General features: G+C 51.0%; 3 protein-coding genes across 7 annotated transcripts; 2 read left to right on the top strand and 1 right to left on the bottom strand.

Moving 5' to 3' along the window:
- Window positions 1–1,197: 1,197 nt before the first annotated feature.
- On the top strand, window positions 1,198–6,416 carry LOC120640061 (chloride channel protein CLC-f-like). Of its 4 annotated transcripts, none has more exons than XR_005661743.1 (9): window positions 1,198–1,917; window positions 2,402–2,804; window positions 3,145–3,339; window positions 3,667–4,121; window positions 4,193–4,297; window positions 4,472–4,702; window positions 4,859–5,087; window positions 5,477–5,706; window positions 5,845–6,416. XR_005661743.1 is itself a non-coding variant. In XM_039915956.1 (9 exons), coding segments are annotated over exons 1-9 (2,337 nt in total). In that variant the 5' UTR covers window positions 1,200–1,476; the 3' UTR covers window positions 5,868–6,416. The 4 variants fall into 4 exon arrangements, 3 of the variants coding, with proteins under 3 accessions (XP_039771890.1, XP_039771899.1, XP_039771894.1); XM_039915956.1 differs by having other exon boundaries at window positions 1,200–1,917; window positions 4,859–5,074; window positions 5,477–5,765; window positions 5,866–6,416; XM_039915965.1 differs by having other exon boundaries at window positions 1,201–1,917; window positions 4,859–5,074; window positions 5,936–6,416.
- Window positions 6,417–9,303: 2,887 nt separating this feature from the next.
- Window positions 9,304–11,078, top strand: LOC120640053 (aspartyl protease family protein At5g10770-like). The gene is made up of 2 exons (XM_039915948.1): window positions 9,304–9,496; window positions 9,589–11,078. The coding sequence occupies exons 1-2, from the start codon at window positions 9,358–9,360 to the stop codon at window positions 10,806–10,808; spliced, it is 1,359 nt and encodes a 452-aa protein (XP_039771882.1). The 5' UTR covers window positions 9,304–9,357; the 3' UTR covers window positions 10,809–11,078.
- A 1,246-nt stretch (window positions 11,079–12,324) lies between these two features.
- LOC120640037 (aspartyl protease family protein At5g10770-like) lies at window positions 12,325–14,515 on the bottom strand. Of its 2 annotated transcripts, none has more exons than XM_039915942.1 (2): window positions 13,892–14,515; window positions 12,325–13,778 (listed from the first exon to the last, which is right to left on the bottom strand). In XM_039915942.1, exons 1-2 carry the CDS (start codon window positions 13,979–13,981, stop codon window positions 12,513–12,515), a joined length of 1,356 nt encoding a protein of 451 aa, XP_039771876.1. In that variant the 5' UTR covers window positions 13,982–14,515; the 3' UTR covers window positions 12,325–12,512. The 2 variants fall into 2 exon arrangements, with proteins under 2 accessions (XP_039771876.1, XP_039771870.1); XM_039915936.1 differs by having other exon boundaries at window positions 12,325–13,771; window positions 13,892–14,507.
- Between the last annotated feature and the right edge of the window lie 898 nt (window positions 14,516–15,413).

Raw genomic sequence — 15,413 nt, 5'->3', positions numbered from 1 at the left:
AGTTCCTTTTCCCATTTTTTTTGTTTGGAAAAGGTGGGGTCTCCGGTCTCCTTCTGAAGTGAGGAAATACAACAACCATCTGTTGTTGAAGAGAAGAAAAGAAATTCGATCTGCCTCGTTTTAGCCGTATTTGAGCCCATGAGGCGTCCAAAGTTTGGGCCAATCAGGTAAGCAAGACTTTTCGGCTCAATCTTGTCTCCATTTGGGCTATTACTTTTTTAGAGTGCGTGGGCTTATTACATATAAACACAAGAATAAGGCCGAAACTAGTTGGGCCAACGTACCTACAAACCAACCACTTGGGACCGCATTTAGGAAAGAATAAGCCCAACATAAGCAGCTCTTTCGCCTTGGCCTGGATCAATTGCTCGTTTGGCCCAGTCAGATCGAGCTTTGGGCTGACAGTACGAATCACCCCATGTATGTTTCACCTAAGCTTTCAGAATTTGACTATTTGAAATATTTTGTTCACTCTAGCATGGCTTAATTAACTAACCTCATTTATACAATACTATCCGTGGATCGCCCCACACCCATCATTAGATGCCAAAGCCGCCCAAGAAAAAAATGGAAAAAAATATTTTGTTACCGGGGGTGACAAATTAGCATGACACGAAATCAATCGCAAGGACTACTAGTAGTAGTTACCACGTTCTCCCTTGGAGCCAGTAGAAGTTGTCCAGCAATCAGCTCGCGGCTCGGGCCTTTTTGTAACATTGCTGCGGTCAACATTTGTCTCGGCGCGCGGACAGGATCAAACACGGATAACCACCACCATCACGTTCCTCTTCCCAGGAACGCGAAGCTCCAACAACCAGTTATCATCACGACAAAAAAAAACCCGCAACTTTTAATTAACGGTCTTCGTCAGAGATCCGCACACATGGCTATACCAAGAGATTTGTTTCCCAACAATAAAATAAAATATGAGTAGACTACACCCAAAAGAAACTCCACACCTGCTGCACAAAGGTGTGCTGCTAGTGCCATGCCGTGATGCCGGCACGGCGGAGATCCGTTCCGCTCCTCGCTGGGGATCTCACTCGCATCGTCAGATGGCTCAGACCAGATTCACAGTTTCACACGCATCTTCAGCAGACAGCGTTTGGACTTTGGACAGTAGTAGGCGCGCCGCGCGCGGCCCGTCGGTCGGCCGCGGCTGGCCTGGCCCCCGCCCCCCTGCCTCTGTTTCTCTGCCACTGCCACGCTGCCGTGTGCTCGCGCTGTAGCGCTCGCAGTCTCGCCCTCGTGGTCTCCTCACCTCGCTGCCTTCCCGCGTCGGCGTCGCCGCCCTCCCCCGTGTAAGAACCGACACCTGAGCACGCACGCCTCCGCCCCGCATTCGTCAACCTCTCCGCTTTGCCTCGACCGGCTCGCATCCGCGTTCCCTCGCGGCCTCCAGATCTCGATGCGGCGCGCGCTCCCCTGACACACACCCGGCTTCGCTTCGCGGCGCGGCGCGGCGCGGGCGCCACCATGTCCGCCTGCGACGACGACCACGCCTCGCTCCTCAGATCCCACGCGTCCGGCGCGCCGCTGCCGCCCTCCTGCCCCTCGCCGCGCGGCGGGGCGGCGGGGCACCAGCAGCAGCAGCACCACGCCGACGTCGAGGCCGACGAGGCCACCGTCACCGCCTCCCCGAGGCGCGCCGGCGGCGTGCGCGGCCTCCTGCGCCACCTCGAGCGCCGCATGTCCGCGCGCGGATCCGGGCACGGGCGCCGCCCGCACCAGCAGCACTACCAGCAGCTCGACCGCCCCGTGCTGGCCGAGCAGCCGTCGCAGCGGCAGTGGGAGAGGCCCGACGCGGGGGAGGACGACGAGCTCGGGGACGGCGCCCCGCCCGAGTGGGCGCTGCTGCTCATCGGCTGCCTCCTCGGCCTTGCCACCGGCATCTGCGTCGCCGCGTTCAACCGCGGGGTGAGTCTGCGCTTTCTAGTAATTCGGATGGTGGACGTTGCAGTAGGAGTAGCAGTACACTTAAGTTGGTTTGGTTGCGGAGTCGTTGGGTGTAACATTTTAGGTAGCCTACTTTTGGAATGTATAACTGCTATGGAAATATCTACTGGATCAGATTCACCACATGCTGCAAATTTGGTTCCATTTATCTCTGCACAACTAACAATTTCGTGCATCTCCCTAGATAAGGTTACTTGTTTTGCACTATATATAGTAGTAAAACAAACTAATGTGGAACTATGTGACTGTTATGGGAACTGAAGTGATGGATGCCCAAACACAACAAATTTCGATTAAAACCTACTCGGTCTGAAAATGGAGTACCACATTGTGCTAATATGTAATTATCTATGACCCGAACACTTCAGTTTGAAAATTACTGTTGTTTTGTGATTGCATCTTGAAGAACTGATTCCATATACAGCTGCGTTAATGGCTTTGTTAGGTTCATGTCATCCATGAATGGGCATGGGCAGGTACTCCCAACGAAGGTGCAGCTTGGCTCCGCCTTCAGAGGCTAGCTGATACGTGGCACAGGATATTATTGATCCCGGTGACCGGAGGTGTGGTTGTAGGAATGATGCATGGGTTGCTCGAGGTATTTGAGCAGCTAAAACTTGTGAAATCAGGGCAGAGGCAAGGGATCAACTTTCTTGGAGCAATCTTCCCAACCGTAAAGGCTATCCAGGCTGCTGTTACTCTAGGGACTGGCTGTTCATTGGGCCCTGAAGGTCCTAGTGTGGATATTGGCAAGTCATGCGCAAATGCATGCTCAGAAATGATGGAGAATAACCGGGAAAGACGGATTGCCCTTGTTGCTGCTGGTGCCGCTGCTGGCATCGCATCAGGTATAGTTTTCATTCAATGAAGGATCACAAAATGCCAGCGTCATCTAAGAACTGGTTGTGTTGGATATGCGAAAATGATTTAGATGCTATTGACATGCAAACTTTCATTTCCATTTTCTTAAAATATGGCAGCCTTTGGCTATTCAACAACTATATTAAATAGAGTAAACATAGAGTTGCAATCATTATAACAAGAAACCCCCTAAAATAGAATAGCTAATGACTAGCAGTCACAATGCTGTTCAATAGCCCTAGTCAGTTTTGAATTTCAATATATGATTTCACTCTTTTTCGTGATATAGTTTTGCTAACATACTGCTCCTTGTGTGTGGCTTTTCAGGCTTCAATGCAGCTGTTGCTGGGTGCTTCTTTGCCATTGAAACTGTATTGAGGCCCCTTAAAGCAGAAAATTCACCTCCATTTACAACTGCAATGATAATATTGGCATCTGTTATATCATCCACTGTATCAAATGTTTTGCTTGGAGCAAGACCAGCTTTTATAGTGCCAGCATATGAGCTAAAATCTGCTGCAGGTAGCTGATCTGATCCTTTCTTACAGTGCTTTTAGTAGCTACCCTTTTTTTTATCAAGCTGTGGGGCACCCCTTGCAAAATCTTTTTTTTCCCGTTGTCAATTCATCAAAACCAAAATACGTGGCTTCATCTTTTTAGGTTATGGGTATAACATCAAGAACTGATTTTCTCATAAGTTCCTGGATTGACCTTTTCTATAAAACTTTCAAGTTCCATTCAGAAATCTCAATATTCTGTGATGTTGGCTGTCCTATTTTCGTCATTTGAATGTGAAAATGTGTCCTTTTATGGTTATCACATTTTTTTATATGTTCAACCTGTATGCAGAGCTACCCCTGTATCTCATCTTAGGAATGCTCTGTGGAGCAGTCAGTGTGGTATTTGACCGACTGGTAGCGTGGTTTTCAAGGTTATTTGGGCGGATAAAGGAAAAGTTTGATTTTCCTATTATAGTGTACCCTGCTTTGGGTGGGCTGGGGGCAGGCCTCATAGCTCTGAAATATCCAGGGATTTTATACTGGGGTTTCACAAATGTTGAAGAAATATTGCATACTGGGAAAAGTGCTTCTGCTCCTGGTATCTGGTTGTTAACTCAACTCGCAGCTGCAAAGGTAGTTGCAACCGCCCTCTGCAAGGGCTCTGGCCTCGTGGGAGGGCTATATGCTCCAAGCCTGATGATTGGGGCTGCTGTTGGAGCTGTATTTGGAGGCTCAGCTGCTTATTTAATAAATTCAGCTATACCTGGTAATGCTGCTGTTGCACAGCCACAGGCCTATGCTCTGGTAAGTTTTGCAACCCACTTTCCTTATTGCTACAAGTAAATGTGCATGAACACTGATTTTCTGAAATGTAGGTTGGAATGGCTGCAACACTAGCTTCAGTTTGTTCAGTGCCATTGACTTCAGTGTTGCTTCTCTTTGAGCTGACGAAGGATTACAGGATTTTGCTTCCTCTCATGGTAAGTGTTAACTGTTAATTTGGTCTTTCTGTATTTTCATTACATAATGTATGAACATAAATTTTTCAATTTATTTCTATTACCATTTTTATGCAGCGGACATACCGGTCATTTTGATCTCCTATTGCATGTTTGAACTAATACACATTCTATTTCCTGGCAATCTTCTAACAGGGAGCGGTTGGGTTGGCAATATGGGTTCCTTCTGTAGTAAACCAACCAAATGACAATGAGCCTTCTGGTTTTAGAACACCAAGACGAGGGTATTCTTCAGTTTCATCAGAAGATAGAAATGGCAGCTCGAAGCGAGCTGATGTTGCGGATGACCTCGAACTCAGTATCATACAAAGTGATGTTAATAATTATGGAACTTATAATGAAGAAATGCTTCTGGATGATTTGAAGGTTTGTCAACCTCTATTCTGGCAACTTTTACCCATATCCAGTTCTTGCTATCATATGAAACATGTTTAATTAACTTATTGTATTATGCTTGAGAAATGCAAGTTTGTATTGTGTTGTTTGTGTTGTTTATATTTTTGTCTATACTTTTCTAATCAGGTCTCCCAGGCCATGTCAAAACTTTATGTCAAAGTATTGCCATCTGCAACAGTAACAGAAGCTTTTAAGCTATTGCATGATAATCAGCAAAATTGTGCCCTTGTTGTGGACCCTGAAGATTACCTTGAAGGGATTATTACATTAGGGGATATTCGGCGCATGGGATTTGAATTACATGAGGAAAGCTTCATTGATGGAGACTACCCCAAGACTGATGTATGTTTACATGGTGAAATAAACTTCTTCCTTCCCATAAAAACACTGCTGTGCGCTTTAAAAATATGGCAGGATCACTGCTCTCCATTAAGAAAGAATGTATTTCTTTTTACAACATAAAAGCCTTAGCACGCAGATTTGGTCCAAAATTTGCAGTCTAAATAATGAGCTATGATACTTTTTGCAATGAGAACAACTGAGTATCAAATTATTAATGAGTAGTAACAAATTAATGTGTGCCATTTTTACTTGGGCTAACCACATCTTTTAAGGAATCGGTTAAAAATTGATTCAAATTTTGATGTCTATTACACGTGCATTCATCCTAGCTTCTAAAGATAAACAAACATTTTTCACACTTCCTGGTTGCAAAAATGTATTAACTCAAGGGCTATTTTGCAGAACTCATCCTCCATTTCGTCACTTGTTACGCGAGGTTTTCAGTATCAGGGGAGTGAACGTGGATTGTTAACATGCTTTCCAGATACTGATTTGACCACTGCGAAAAATCTTATGGAGGCCAGAGGGATAAAGCAGCTGCCTGTAGTTAAGCGTGGTGTTGGCCATAGAACTACAGGAAAGCGCAAGCCAATTGCCCTTCTACATTATGATTCTATTGGTTCCTGCCTGCGGTTAGTCATAAGCTTATATCCTTTCTCTCAATCCTTGCAGTTCTTTGTTTTATTGAACTTTCCTTGACCTATCAATATATGTTTGCTAGTACTACTGCTCATCTATGCTAATACAGTCAAATTTATTTGCTTGCCAAGGGAGGAGATCGAGAACTGGAAGACCATATACCAAAGAATGGCTTGTTAATAATACGACTATGATGGGGCATTTATTCATTCTATTGTCAAGGGAGGAAACTGTAAACTGAATACCATACATAAGAGATAAGAAGACTCCCCAATCTTATAGCAGTTTAACCTACGGTGCCCTATGGTACGGCAGAAGCAAGGGATTACTTCAAGACATCTCTACGAAAGGCAGTTTAACCTGTATCGTTTAGATGCCATTTACTGTAATCGTAAGGGAAGCTGCACGGGCAAAGCCTGACAAACTTTGCAAATACTTCCTGTTTCTGCCGTTTTCATGTGGTATTCCTGCCTGAAACGGGAGAGGGGTGTAGTATGGATGTAGAGTAAGAAGGCGGTACTTTTTACCCTCGTACTGCCTGTAGTAAATTGTAAGCTGTAGCACAGCCTGGTCTCACTTCTTTTTGCTGTGAAGCAGCATATATATACGCTCCAGTGTGATCACACGAGAAAAAACTGCTTGTGTAGTAGAATCCTCAAGATGTAAGATAAAGAGAGGCTTCCTCGATCCTCATGTATTGACATTGATGTATGCTGGCAGGAAGACCCTTGTGCCATTTCTCATGTCCTGATCGAGGATTCCAAGTACGAGGGTTGCGAGTGGATGGTTAAGATGCTCGATCTCCAGGGCGGTCAGCTTCTGCACTCGTCTGCTTCTGCTGTTTACGGGGGCGGCACGCATTCCGTGGTGCCCGGAGAAGCCAAAGCCAACCCACCTCCTGAAAACCGCGTGCACACAGGCAGTGTACCCCATATTGGCAGTGGATGGAGAGACGGCGAAGATACCCGTCGATCCATCACGATTCAGACATAAGCCGCCCGGAGCGACGGAGCAAGACTCTGCGTGGAGAAGGAATCTGCATCTGCTCCCCGATCGACGACGACGCGAGTCGCTGTCGCGGATGCGGACGCTCCGCTCATCTGCTGGGCAAGGGCCGCCGAACATATACACTACATCCCGGCTGCCGCCATGGCAGGGACGAAAGCTCCGTGTGCTGTGTGCACTCGATTTCCACGGGAACAGCGACCCTTTTCCCACGGCACTACGGGCATCACGCTCGCACACCCGCTGCGTGGTGGGGGTGGGAACAGACTATTTGGGCTCATCCAGAGCCGAGCCATACGATAGTTGATACTAGGGAACGACGTGCGCCGGCGCAAGCAAATTCCATCGCGTTTCACATAGGATTACGAGTTGCACATAGGGGTGGTGACGGCCACGGGCCTAGTGATTTCTTCGCAATCCAAGTTGGCTATTTTATATTTTTATCTTCAAATTATATAAGATTAGAGCTCGATCTTTTTTAGGTCCGGCACTTAGATAATTCAAGTCAAATTTTAAGGCATTTTACCACCTGCACGGAGGAGGCCAGCTGCGGAGATGCATCCAACGCTGAGATAGAGAGTTTATGTGCAGCTACGTACAACGCAAGCATCCAATGCATCCGACTAGCTTAGCCATGGTTGACACACATTGACCTGACGTTCTGACCCCCTTTTCTTTTCTTTCCTATATAATTAAGCAATGGTTATACGCAGCCTAACTCCAGTTTAATATATAAACAAAATCATTGGAACCTTCCTTGCTTGGTCTTAACGTGTGGATGTCTATTAATAATTAAGGAGTTTATCAGAGACTTTTCGTTTGAAAGGATACACTAGCAGACTCATCCATTATTAGGGGACGTGACGCCAAGAAATTCTACGACTAGGATGGCGAACGAGCGATGTGACGTGCTGCCGAACCGGCCGGGACTTTCTACGAGCTGCGACCTCATGGGAATTGATCGGAAATTCAGAAGAATGGCATGACGCAACGGGACAAGAGAGATAACGATGGAATGTGCATGCTAATGTAGTTTACTGATGATGGACAATTATTCTACACATACGCCAGCTAGCGGATGAGCCCGAATCCGCTGCCCTAACACACACATGTTCTCACTTGAAAATCCCATTTGAAGCACAGTGATTTCAAAAAGAAAAAAGAAAGATTAATCTATCATTAATTGTCAAACTAATTCATGATTAATTACAATATCGACGTCAGTGATGAGCAGAGACTTCATCGTCTCATGATGGATGTTGGATACCTCAACCGCCGAATGAGCAAAAATATTGCATCACATTATTACAAAATATAAAATACCAAAGTGGGCGTATTACAAAGATTTTTATTGTCTAATAAACTCTAAAGTCGCAAGGTATCTATTCCATATATTTTGTACGTAAGCAGCCTAATGATTCGTATGGCTCACAACAAACTAAGTTCCTACATACATGTACGGCCAACTTGGCTTTATGCCTTTCCCGGCAAAAATGAAAAATTGACATTGTGCTCAAGTTGTGAAATCATCTAAGTGAAGAAATGACTAAAATATTTATGCCACGCATCTTAAGATCGTCCATTCGAAGTGTTTATCTAACTTGCTTTTAAAACCCACCTCTGTCTACTAGTACAATACCCCTAAACATGACTACAAATTAACCACAGGTATCAGTATGAAGAACAAAACTCAACATCCGACAATGAATTTTAATATTCTAGAACACGGCTTAATGGACTTGTACAATTAAGTAGACTTTCAAATTTCAATCATCATGTTTTCATTATTCCAACAATGAATAGCTAGTAATATATCATTTAGCCCTGTCTATATATTTCTTAAAAGCCTGAATTATATTGTAAATCTTTCAAAAAAAAAGAATTATATTGTAACCCTAGAATATTTTGACTATTAAGCTATGAATATGTTTATATCATCATTGCAGTCCTAAACTAGTCGAAATGTCTAAGATAATTATCCAATTTCTTAGAAATTTATAAATTAAACTATGCACTCCAAAATGACCTAGCTCGTGTACTAAGCTTAGTTAGTTAGGCTCCTTGTAGTGAAAATTGTTCACATAGCTTCCTATCATCAACCTATGCTCATATTATTCCACCGGTAGACAAAGCACCCGTGGCGATTTCATCAAACAACATATTCATCGACAGCGAGACACTTATGATGACTTAAATATTTGCAAGACCAATTTACATGAGGTACTCACATAAGGGTACAGCTGCGTACATGTATTTATAGGAATAAGTAGGCGTGCATTTCATAAAAAAACTAACTCGTAGGGAAGATGACATTATTACCTAATCTTTGCTTCTCGAGGACGTCCAATCTTATCACAGCGAAGAATTCAAAACTGGCGCTTTTGTGCGCTGATCAAGGCGGCATCATCAGCTAGAAGAAGACCACACGTCTTGGGTCTCCGTCCGATCTGGTCGTCCCCCCATCAACCACGCCACCGTTGCCCAGTCCACCACGAGTCTCCGTTGTGAATTGAAGCCTGGTTGCGTTTGCCGGGGCACCCCGTGCATGCTACACTCCTCACTCTATATAAGCAGCCTGCCATTCTGCAGCTGCAACTCACATCTCAGTAGCTGATCAACCTAGCAACGAACAGCACGCCATGGCCTCTGCTCCGAAGCTTCTGCTCCTCCTCCTGTGTAGTTATCACACTCTAGTTGCTCAAGCAGGAGGTGATAGCAGTTACAAGCTTCTGTCCATTAGCTCTCTCAAGTCTGACTCCGTCTGTTCCGAGCCCAAAGGTTCTGCACTGTCCGTGCACGCAATGCGATTTCATTTGGTTATTCTTGTGCGCGGTCGTAATCGATCGTTTCCCCTGCTTTGATTGTTTCAGCGACTCCATCGTCGACGGGCGTCACGGTGCCTTTGCACCACCGGCACGGCCCATGCTCACCGGCGCCCTCCAAGAAGATGCCAGCCTTGGAGGAGATGCTCCGGCGTGACCAGCTCCGAGCTGCCTACATCCAACGGAAGTACTCCGCCGCCAAGGGCGGCGCCGGCGATGTCCAGCAGTCGGACGCCACCGTGCCGACCACGCTGGGCACGTCCCTGAACACGTTGGAGTACGTGATCACCGTAGGCATCGGCTCGCCGGCCGTGACCCAGACCATGCTCATCGACACCGGCAGCGACGTGTCGTGGGTGCAGTGCAAACCGTGCTCGCAGTGCCACTCCCAGGCGGACCCGCTCTTCAACCCCAGCTCGTCCAGCACCTACTCCCCGTTCTCTTGCAGCTCTGCCACCTGCGCGCAGCTCGGCCAGGAGGGGAACGGCTGCTCGAGTTCCCAGTGCCAGTACATTGTCACCTACGGCGACGGCTCGAGCACCACCGGCACCTACAGCTCCGACACGCTGGCGCTGGGCTCCAACACCGTCAGGAACTTCCAGTTCGGGTGCAGCCAGGTGGAGTCGGGCTTAAATGACCAAACCGCCGGGCTCATGGGGCTCGGCGGCGGCGCGCAATCGCTCGCGTCGCAGACGGCGGGGACATTCGGCAGGGCCTTCTCCTACTGCCTCCCGCCGAATCCGGGCTCCTCCGGGTTCCTCACGCTCGGCGCTGGAACGTCCGGCTTCGTCAAGACGCCGATGCTCAGGAGCAGCCAGGTCCCCACGTTCTACGGCGTCCGCCTTCAGGCGATCAGGGTGGGAGGGAGGCAGCTCAGCATACCCGCCTCGGTCTTCTCCGCCGGGACGGTCATGGACTCCGGCACGGTCATCACGCGCTTGCCGCGGACGGCCTACTCGGCGCTGTCGTCGGCGTTCAAGGCCGGGATGAAGCAGTACCCGTCGGCGCCGCCCAGCGGCATCTTCGACACGTGCTTCGACTTCAGCGGCCAGTCCAGCATCAGCATACCGACCATCCAGCTGGTGTTCTCCGGCGGCGCGGTGGTCGACCTCGCCGCAGAAGGGATCATCCTGAGCAGCTGCCTCGCCTTCGCTGGCAACAGTGACGACAGCTCCCTCGGCATCATCGGCAACGTGCAGCAGCGGACGTTCGAGGTGCTGTACGACGTTGGCGGGGGCGCTGTGGGCTTCAAGGCCGGGGCGTGCTGATGATCGCCGCGCACAAGAACATTATATTATTAACACTACGGGGAGGAAGCAAGGCAGGAGGCTTCTCTCAGAGGTGTTTGTGGCTGCGAGGTAACAGACATGAAGTGGGGGCAAACCATCAACTATTCAACTATAGTACTCCGATTTGAATTATTTTTGCGATTGCGACGTGATGCAAGTGTGCAAACTACCAACCAAAAGGTAAGTGTAATTTTCTCCTGATATTATATGAATATAAAGATTAATAATATACTATGTTGCTTTTCTCAATGATTGATTATACTAGTTATTGGTTTGATGTTTCCGCTAGTTATTGGTTTCTCTTTTTTTTTCTGATGAATATATGGGTACACATCAAGTCGTACCAGACGTCAGCCTTTTTTATGAGCTACGCCTAATATATTACATGAGGCCGTCTAAATTTTAAAAAAGGAACTCGTCTAAATCTGATGAATGTTCGAAATATAACCGATTAGTGACCATTCAGTAACTAATTTAACTATTTTTGACTCATCATTTTTGAAACTGACTCGATTTTGAAACTTTCATCATGATGTAGATAGAAACTTCAAACTTCCAACTTTTTTTTCTCTTACAACCATCAAGCTTCATTTCAGCGTTATACTTTGCCAACTCGAAACCAAACCTTGTAACTATGCATTTGAATTTTTCCAACTAGTAGTAGTACCAAATAACCAAATGGTTCTATTTTTCATGGAGGCGACGAATTATCATCTCTACCCTTAAAAATGTTTAAGGGGTTTTCTCAATCAAACCATAGGAACACTCTTTGTATGTGCAGAAGCTATTACAGTAATGTTATTTAACTTTGACTAGCTGTATATGCCATTCCACACAGGTAATGTGTGCGCATATTAAATTACCTTTGTCTCTGTACATCTTAAACCATCCTTTATCTAAAAAAAACTACATCTTACCCCTTGGATGTTCAACTAGTAACAATTATAACATCCATTTACCCTCCAAAAGAAAAAGATAAGGAAAAAACCGCTCATCCTTCGGTACCGAAACTATTTTTTCCCTCCGTGTGCGTCAACTCTCGTTCTCGGCCCGTTCTTGTGGGAGCGAGATCCTCTAACGTAAGTCATTGACGCGCGGATCCGGATCCATAAGTCAGTGATCTGTGAGTACGTTAGGGGATCCTCTCCTTCTCGTGGGACTAATGGAAAGATAAGGGATTTTCCACTACTGGAAAATCGCTCGTCCTCTTCTCGTGGGACTCGAGTCCACGATGACTTTGGCGACCTGTCGTATCGCCACAAAGTCCAAATTAAGATCAAAATAAGCCAGCGAAGTAGGTCCACACGCCCCTCCTAATACTGCACTAACTTGGTCACTTAATTAGCATCCCACCGTCAAGTTGCGCACCGAGATATCGACTGCCAAAAGGCAAAAGCATTGCCCAATCAGGCGGAGGGTGTCACGCGTCAACACGTTTACCCCTCTGGCTTAGCCCTTTTTATTCCACCAACAACGCACACAACTTTCACCGACCTGCATCCAACTGTCGTGTATTTATGTTGTCATGTATACTCTGCAAATCTGTATGTATACTGTCATGTACTATGTATCTATGTACTCTCGTGTGCGTACACGCATACTCACTGCTAGTACTAGATTGTAATTCATTAATCAGAAGCCAGTCACCGGCTGTTAATCGATGAGCGAATGGGTGAGCAATGATCAGCAGGCGCCGGGCCTGAACCCGACGGAGGCGCCGTCGATGCGCACCTCGAACGAGCGCTGCTGCACGTTCCCGAGGATGGCCATGCCGCCGTCGCTGCCGCTGGCCGCGAACGCCAGGCACCCGAACGACAGGATCCCGTCCGCGCCCAGCGTCAGGGTCGCGCCGCTGCTGAACGTCAGCGCCACGGTGGGGAGGGTCACGGCGCCGTACCCGGCGAAGTCGTAGCACGTGTCCAGGATCCCGTTCGGCGGAGCCGACGGGTACCCGTACGCCGCCATCCCGCCGCGGAACGCGGACCGCAGCGCCGCGTACGCGGCCGGGGGCAGCCGGGTGACCACCGTGCCCGTGTCCACCACCGCCCCGCCCGCGAACGCCGAGGGCGGCACGCTCAGCGCCTGCCCGCCCACGCTGATGGCCGTCAGCATCACGATGTAGTACGTCGGCGCGGCCGGCGACGGCAGCAGCTGCGTCGTCGCGAACCCCGGCGCCGCGCCGCCCGCCGCGGCGCCCAGCGTCAGGTACCCCGCGGTGGACGGCTTGGTCGGGAGGCAGTAGGAGAAGACCCCGCCGTACGCGCCCGCTGTCTGCCCCACGAGCGACACCGGCTCGCGGCCGAGGCCGAGGAGCCCGTCGATGCCGGCGAGCAGCCCGCTCTGCGCGTGGCCGCAGCCGAAGAGGAACCCCTGCACCGCGTCCGTCGCCGTCAGCGTCAGCGTGTCGGAGCCGTACACGCCCGTGGTGTTGGACCCGTCGCCGTAGCTGACCACGTACCCGCACTGCGCCGCCGAGCAGCCGGCCGCGTACAGGCCCAGCCCCGCGCACGCGGACGCGCCGCACGGCACGGCGGCGTACGACGACGACCGGGCGGGGTCGAAGAGCGGGTCCTTCTGGCTGTAGCACGCCGCCGCCGCGCACGGCTTGCACTGCACCCACGACAGGTCGCTGCCGGTGTCCACCTCCAGCGTCTGCGCCACGCCCGGCGTGCCCAGGCTCGCCGTCACCACGTAGTTGAGCGTGCCGATGTCGTAGCCCCAGCTCGCCGGCACCGTCGCCGCCGCCGCCTTGGATCCCAGCAGCTGGTGCGCGCCGGCACCGGACACCCTCCTCAGTATGTACTCCGCCCGCCGCTGGTCCGCGCGCAGCGTGTCGGCGACCGACGGGGCCGCCGCCAGCGAGGACGTCCGCGAGGGGGCGCACGGCCCGTGCCGGGGCGTCAGCCGCAGCACGGCCGACGTGCCGTTCCGCCGCGGTGCAACTGAAACCTCACCGAATCCCGTTCCAGCCGACGAATCAGCACGCTTGAAATCGAACCTCACACAACACGCACATGACGAACTGAAACAACCGGTCGATCAGGTTGGCAGTATCCGCGTACCTGGGTCGGGGGAGCTGCACGTCGACCCCGGCTTGAAGCTGGCGGCGGAGACGGTGACGAAGCCGGGCGCCACCGCGGCGCGAGCGCCATGGCAGCGGGGGACGAATCCGAGCGCGGCGGCGCACAGGAGCAGTGACAAGAGGAGGCGCGCCACGGGGGAGGAGGAGCTCATGGCGCCTTGGCTCAGCTCGGCTCGGACGGTGCCTAAATAAGGACGACCAATCGCCCCGGCGCCCCCGGCGGCGCGACGCGCGAGACAAGGGCGGGTGCGCCGGCGGGCGAGCACATCGCCCGTGGAAATCCCGCCCCCCTGTGGCGCGGCTCGCGGTAGGCGGAGTCGCTGCCGCCCGTGTCTAATACGTCTTCCTCGGCCCACCGGCACGACCAGACCAGCTGTTGGGCACGGACGCACGACGCGATGCGACACCGCGGACCGGATGGTCTCCTTTCGGTACGCCGCCAACACCGGGCAGCCTGAATAGTCGATCGATCCCAACTGCGTGCAACAACTGCCCTGAGTTCAGCGGAATCGACCTGTGATCGAACGTAGCACCAGTCAATTCGGGTGGGATTCGATCAGCCATCAGGTGGTCAGTCTTGTGTGGGCTTGGTAGGGATCTTGCAAGTTTCAGTAAAACTCCTCTTCAAGCTACGAATGAACTCGATCGCTCACTCCACTCAACCGGCTCTGATTCCTTTCCCCGTGACGTGAGGCCATGACCATGACATCCTTCTTCGCTGAAAAGAAGGATCAAAGCTGTGGCATACGATTCGTTACGGCACCTGGGGACCTTGTCGTCCGTCCCCTTCCCCTGACGGAGACCATTATCTACCGCGACAGGACTGGTGCGCCATCGCCGCGTAGTCGCGGCTGCTCCGGTTCTCCGCCTTCCGTGCGCGGACGCGCACTCCGCGTCGTCTCTTTTGCCGGCGAACGCCAGCGCGGCAGCGCCTCTCCTCAAACGGTCAAACCTGTGATGCGAGCGTGCCGTGAGCGTGAGGCCGCATGCGCCATGTCCCCGTGCTGTTTTTTCTTTTCGGATTTTCCCGGACAGCTCGGTGGTTTGGCGCTGCCGACTGCCGTCCCATCCATCCAGTGCAGTGTGGACTGTGGTGGAGTGGGGAAAGCTATTCATCGCGCGCGCGGGTGGCAGTGAAGCTGTCGCAGAAGCGCCGCAACGCGTCCTGTTCATCTTCTACCTCCAGCCAGGAAGGGGGGAGCGCCCGCCGGCGAGCTAGGGGAGGGGGGAGGGGGAGGGGGTGGCCGGCGAGGGTGGTTGGTGGGGGGAACGGCCGTCGGCGAGGTCGTCGGCGGCCGGGGTGGTGGAGGGCGGCTGCGGCCTTAGGATCCGGGGTTGCTGGGGGTGGGACGGCTTCATGGCCACCGGACCTAGAAGAGAAGGTGGTGGGGGGGGGGGGGATCGACCGGCGGGGGGCGGTAGTGTGTGGCCGGGCGGCGAGGCGGCGCGGCGGAGCGCCGCCGGCCGGGGTGGTGGGCGCCGGCGGCCGGGCCAGGTCCCGG

The sequence above is a fragment of the Panicum virgatum genome, chromosome 1K (genome assembly GCF_016808335.1).
Source record: "Panicum virgatum strain AP13 chromosome 1K, P.virgatum_v5, whole genome shotgun sequence".
Classification (NCBI taxonomy): domain Eukaryota; kingdom Viridiplantae; phylum Streptophyta; class Magnoliopsida; order Poales; family Poaceae; genus Panicum; species Panicum virgatum.
The sequence above is the reverse complement of the archived record's forward strand: the minus strand, read 5'-3'. Positions and strand labels throughout refer to the sequence as shown.

Bases quoted from the DNA above. Each gene is read 5' to 3' on its own strand.
- LOC120640037 (XM_039915936.1), bottom strand. From the start codon at position 14,063: ATGAGCTCCTCCTCCCCCGTGGCGCGCCTCCTCTTGTCACTGCTCCTG. The intron at 13,772-13,891 runs GTACGCGGATAC...GTGAGGTTTCAG, and splicing joins GTGCAGCTCCCCCGACCCAG to TTGCACCGCGGCGGAACGGC.
- LOC120640053 (XM_039915948.1), top strand. From the start codon at position 9,358: ATGGCCTCTGCTCCGAAGCTTCTGCTCCTCCTCCTGTGTAGTTATCAC. The intron at 9,497-9,588 runs GTTCTGCACTGT...TGATTGTTTCAG, and splicing joins CGTCTGTTCCGAGCCCAAAG to CGACTCCATCGTCGACGGGC.
- LOC120640061 (XM_039915956.1), top strand. From the start codon at position 1,477: ATGTCCGCCTGCGACGACGACCACGCCTCGCTCCTCAGATCCCACGCG. The intron at 3,340-3,666 runs GTAGCTGATCTG...ACCTGTATGCAG, and splicing joins TGAGCTAAAATCTGCTGCAG to AGCTACCCCTGTATCTCATC. The intron at 4,298-4,471 runs GTAAGTGTTAAC...ATCTTCTAACAG, and splicing joins GGATTTTGCTTCCTCTCATG to GGAGCGGTTGGGTTGGCAAT.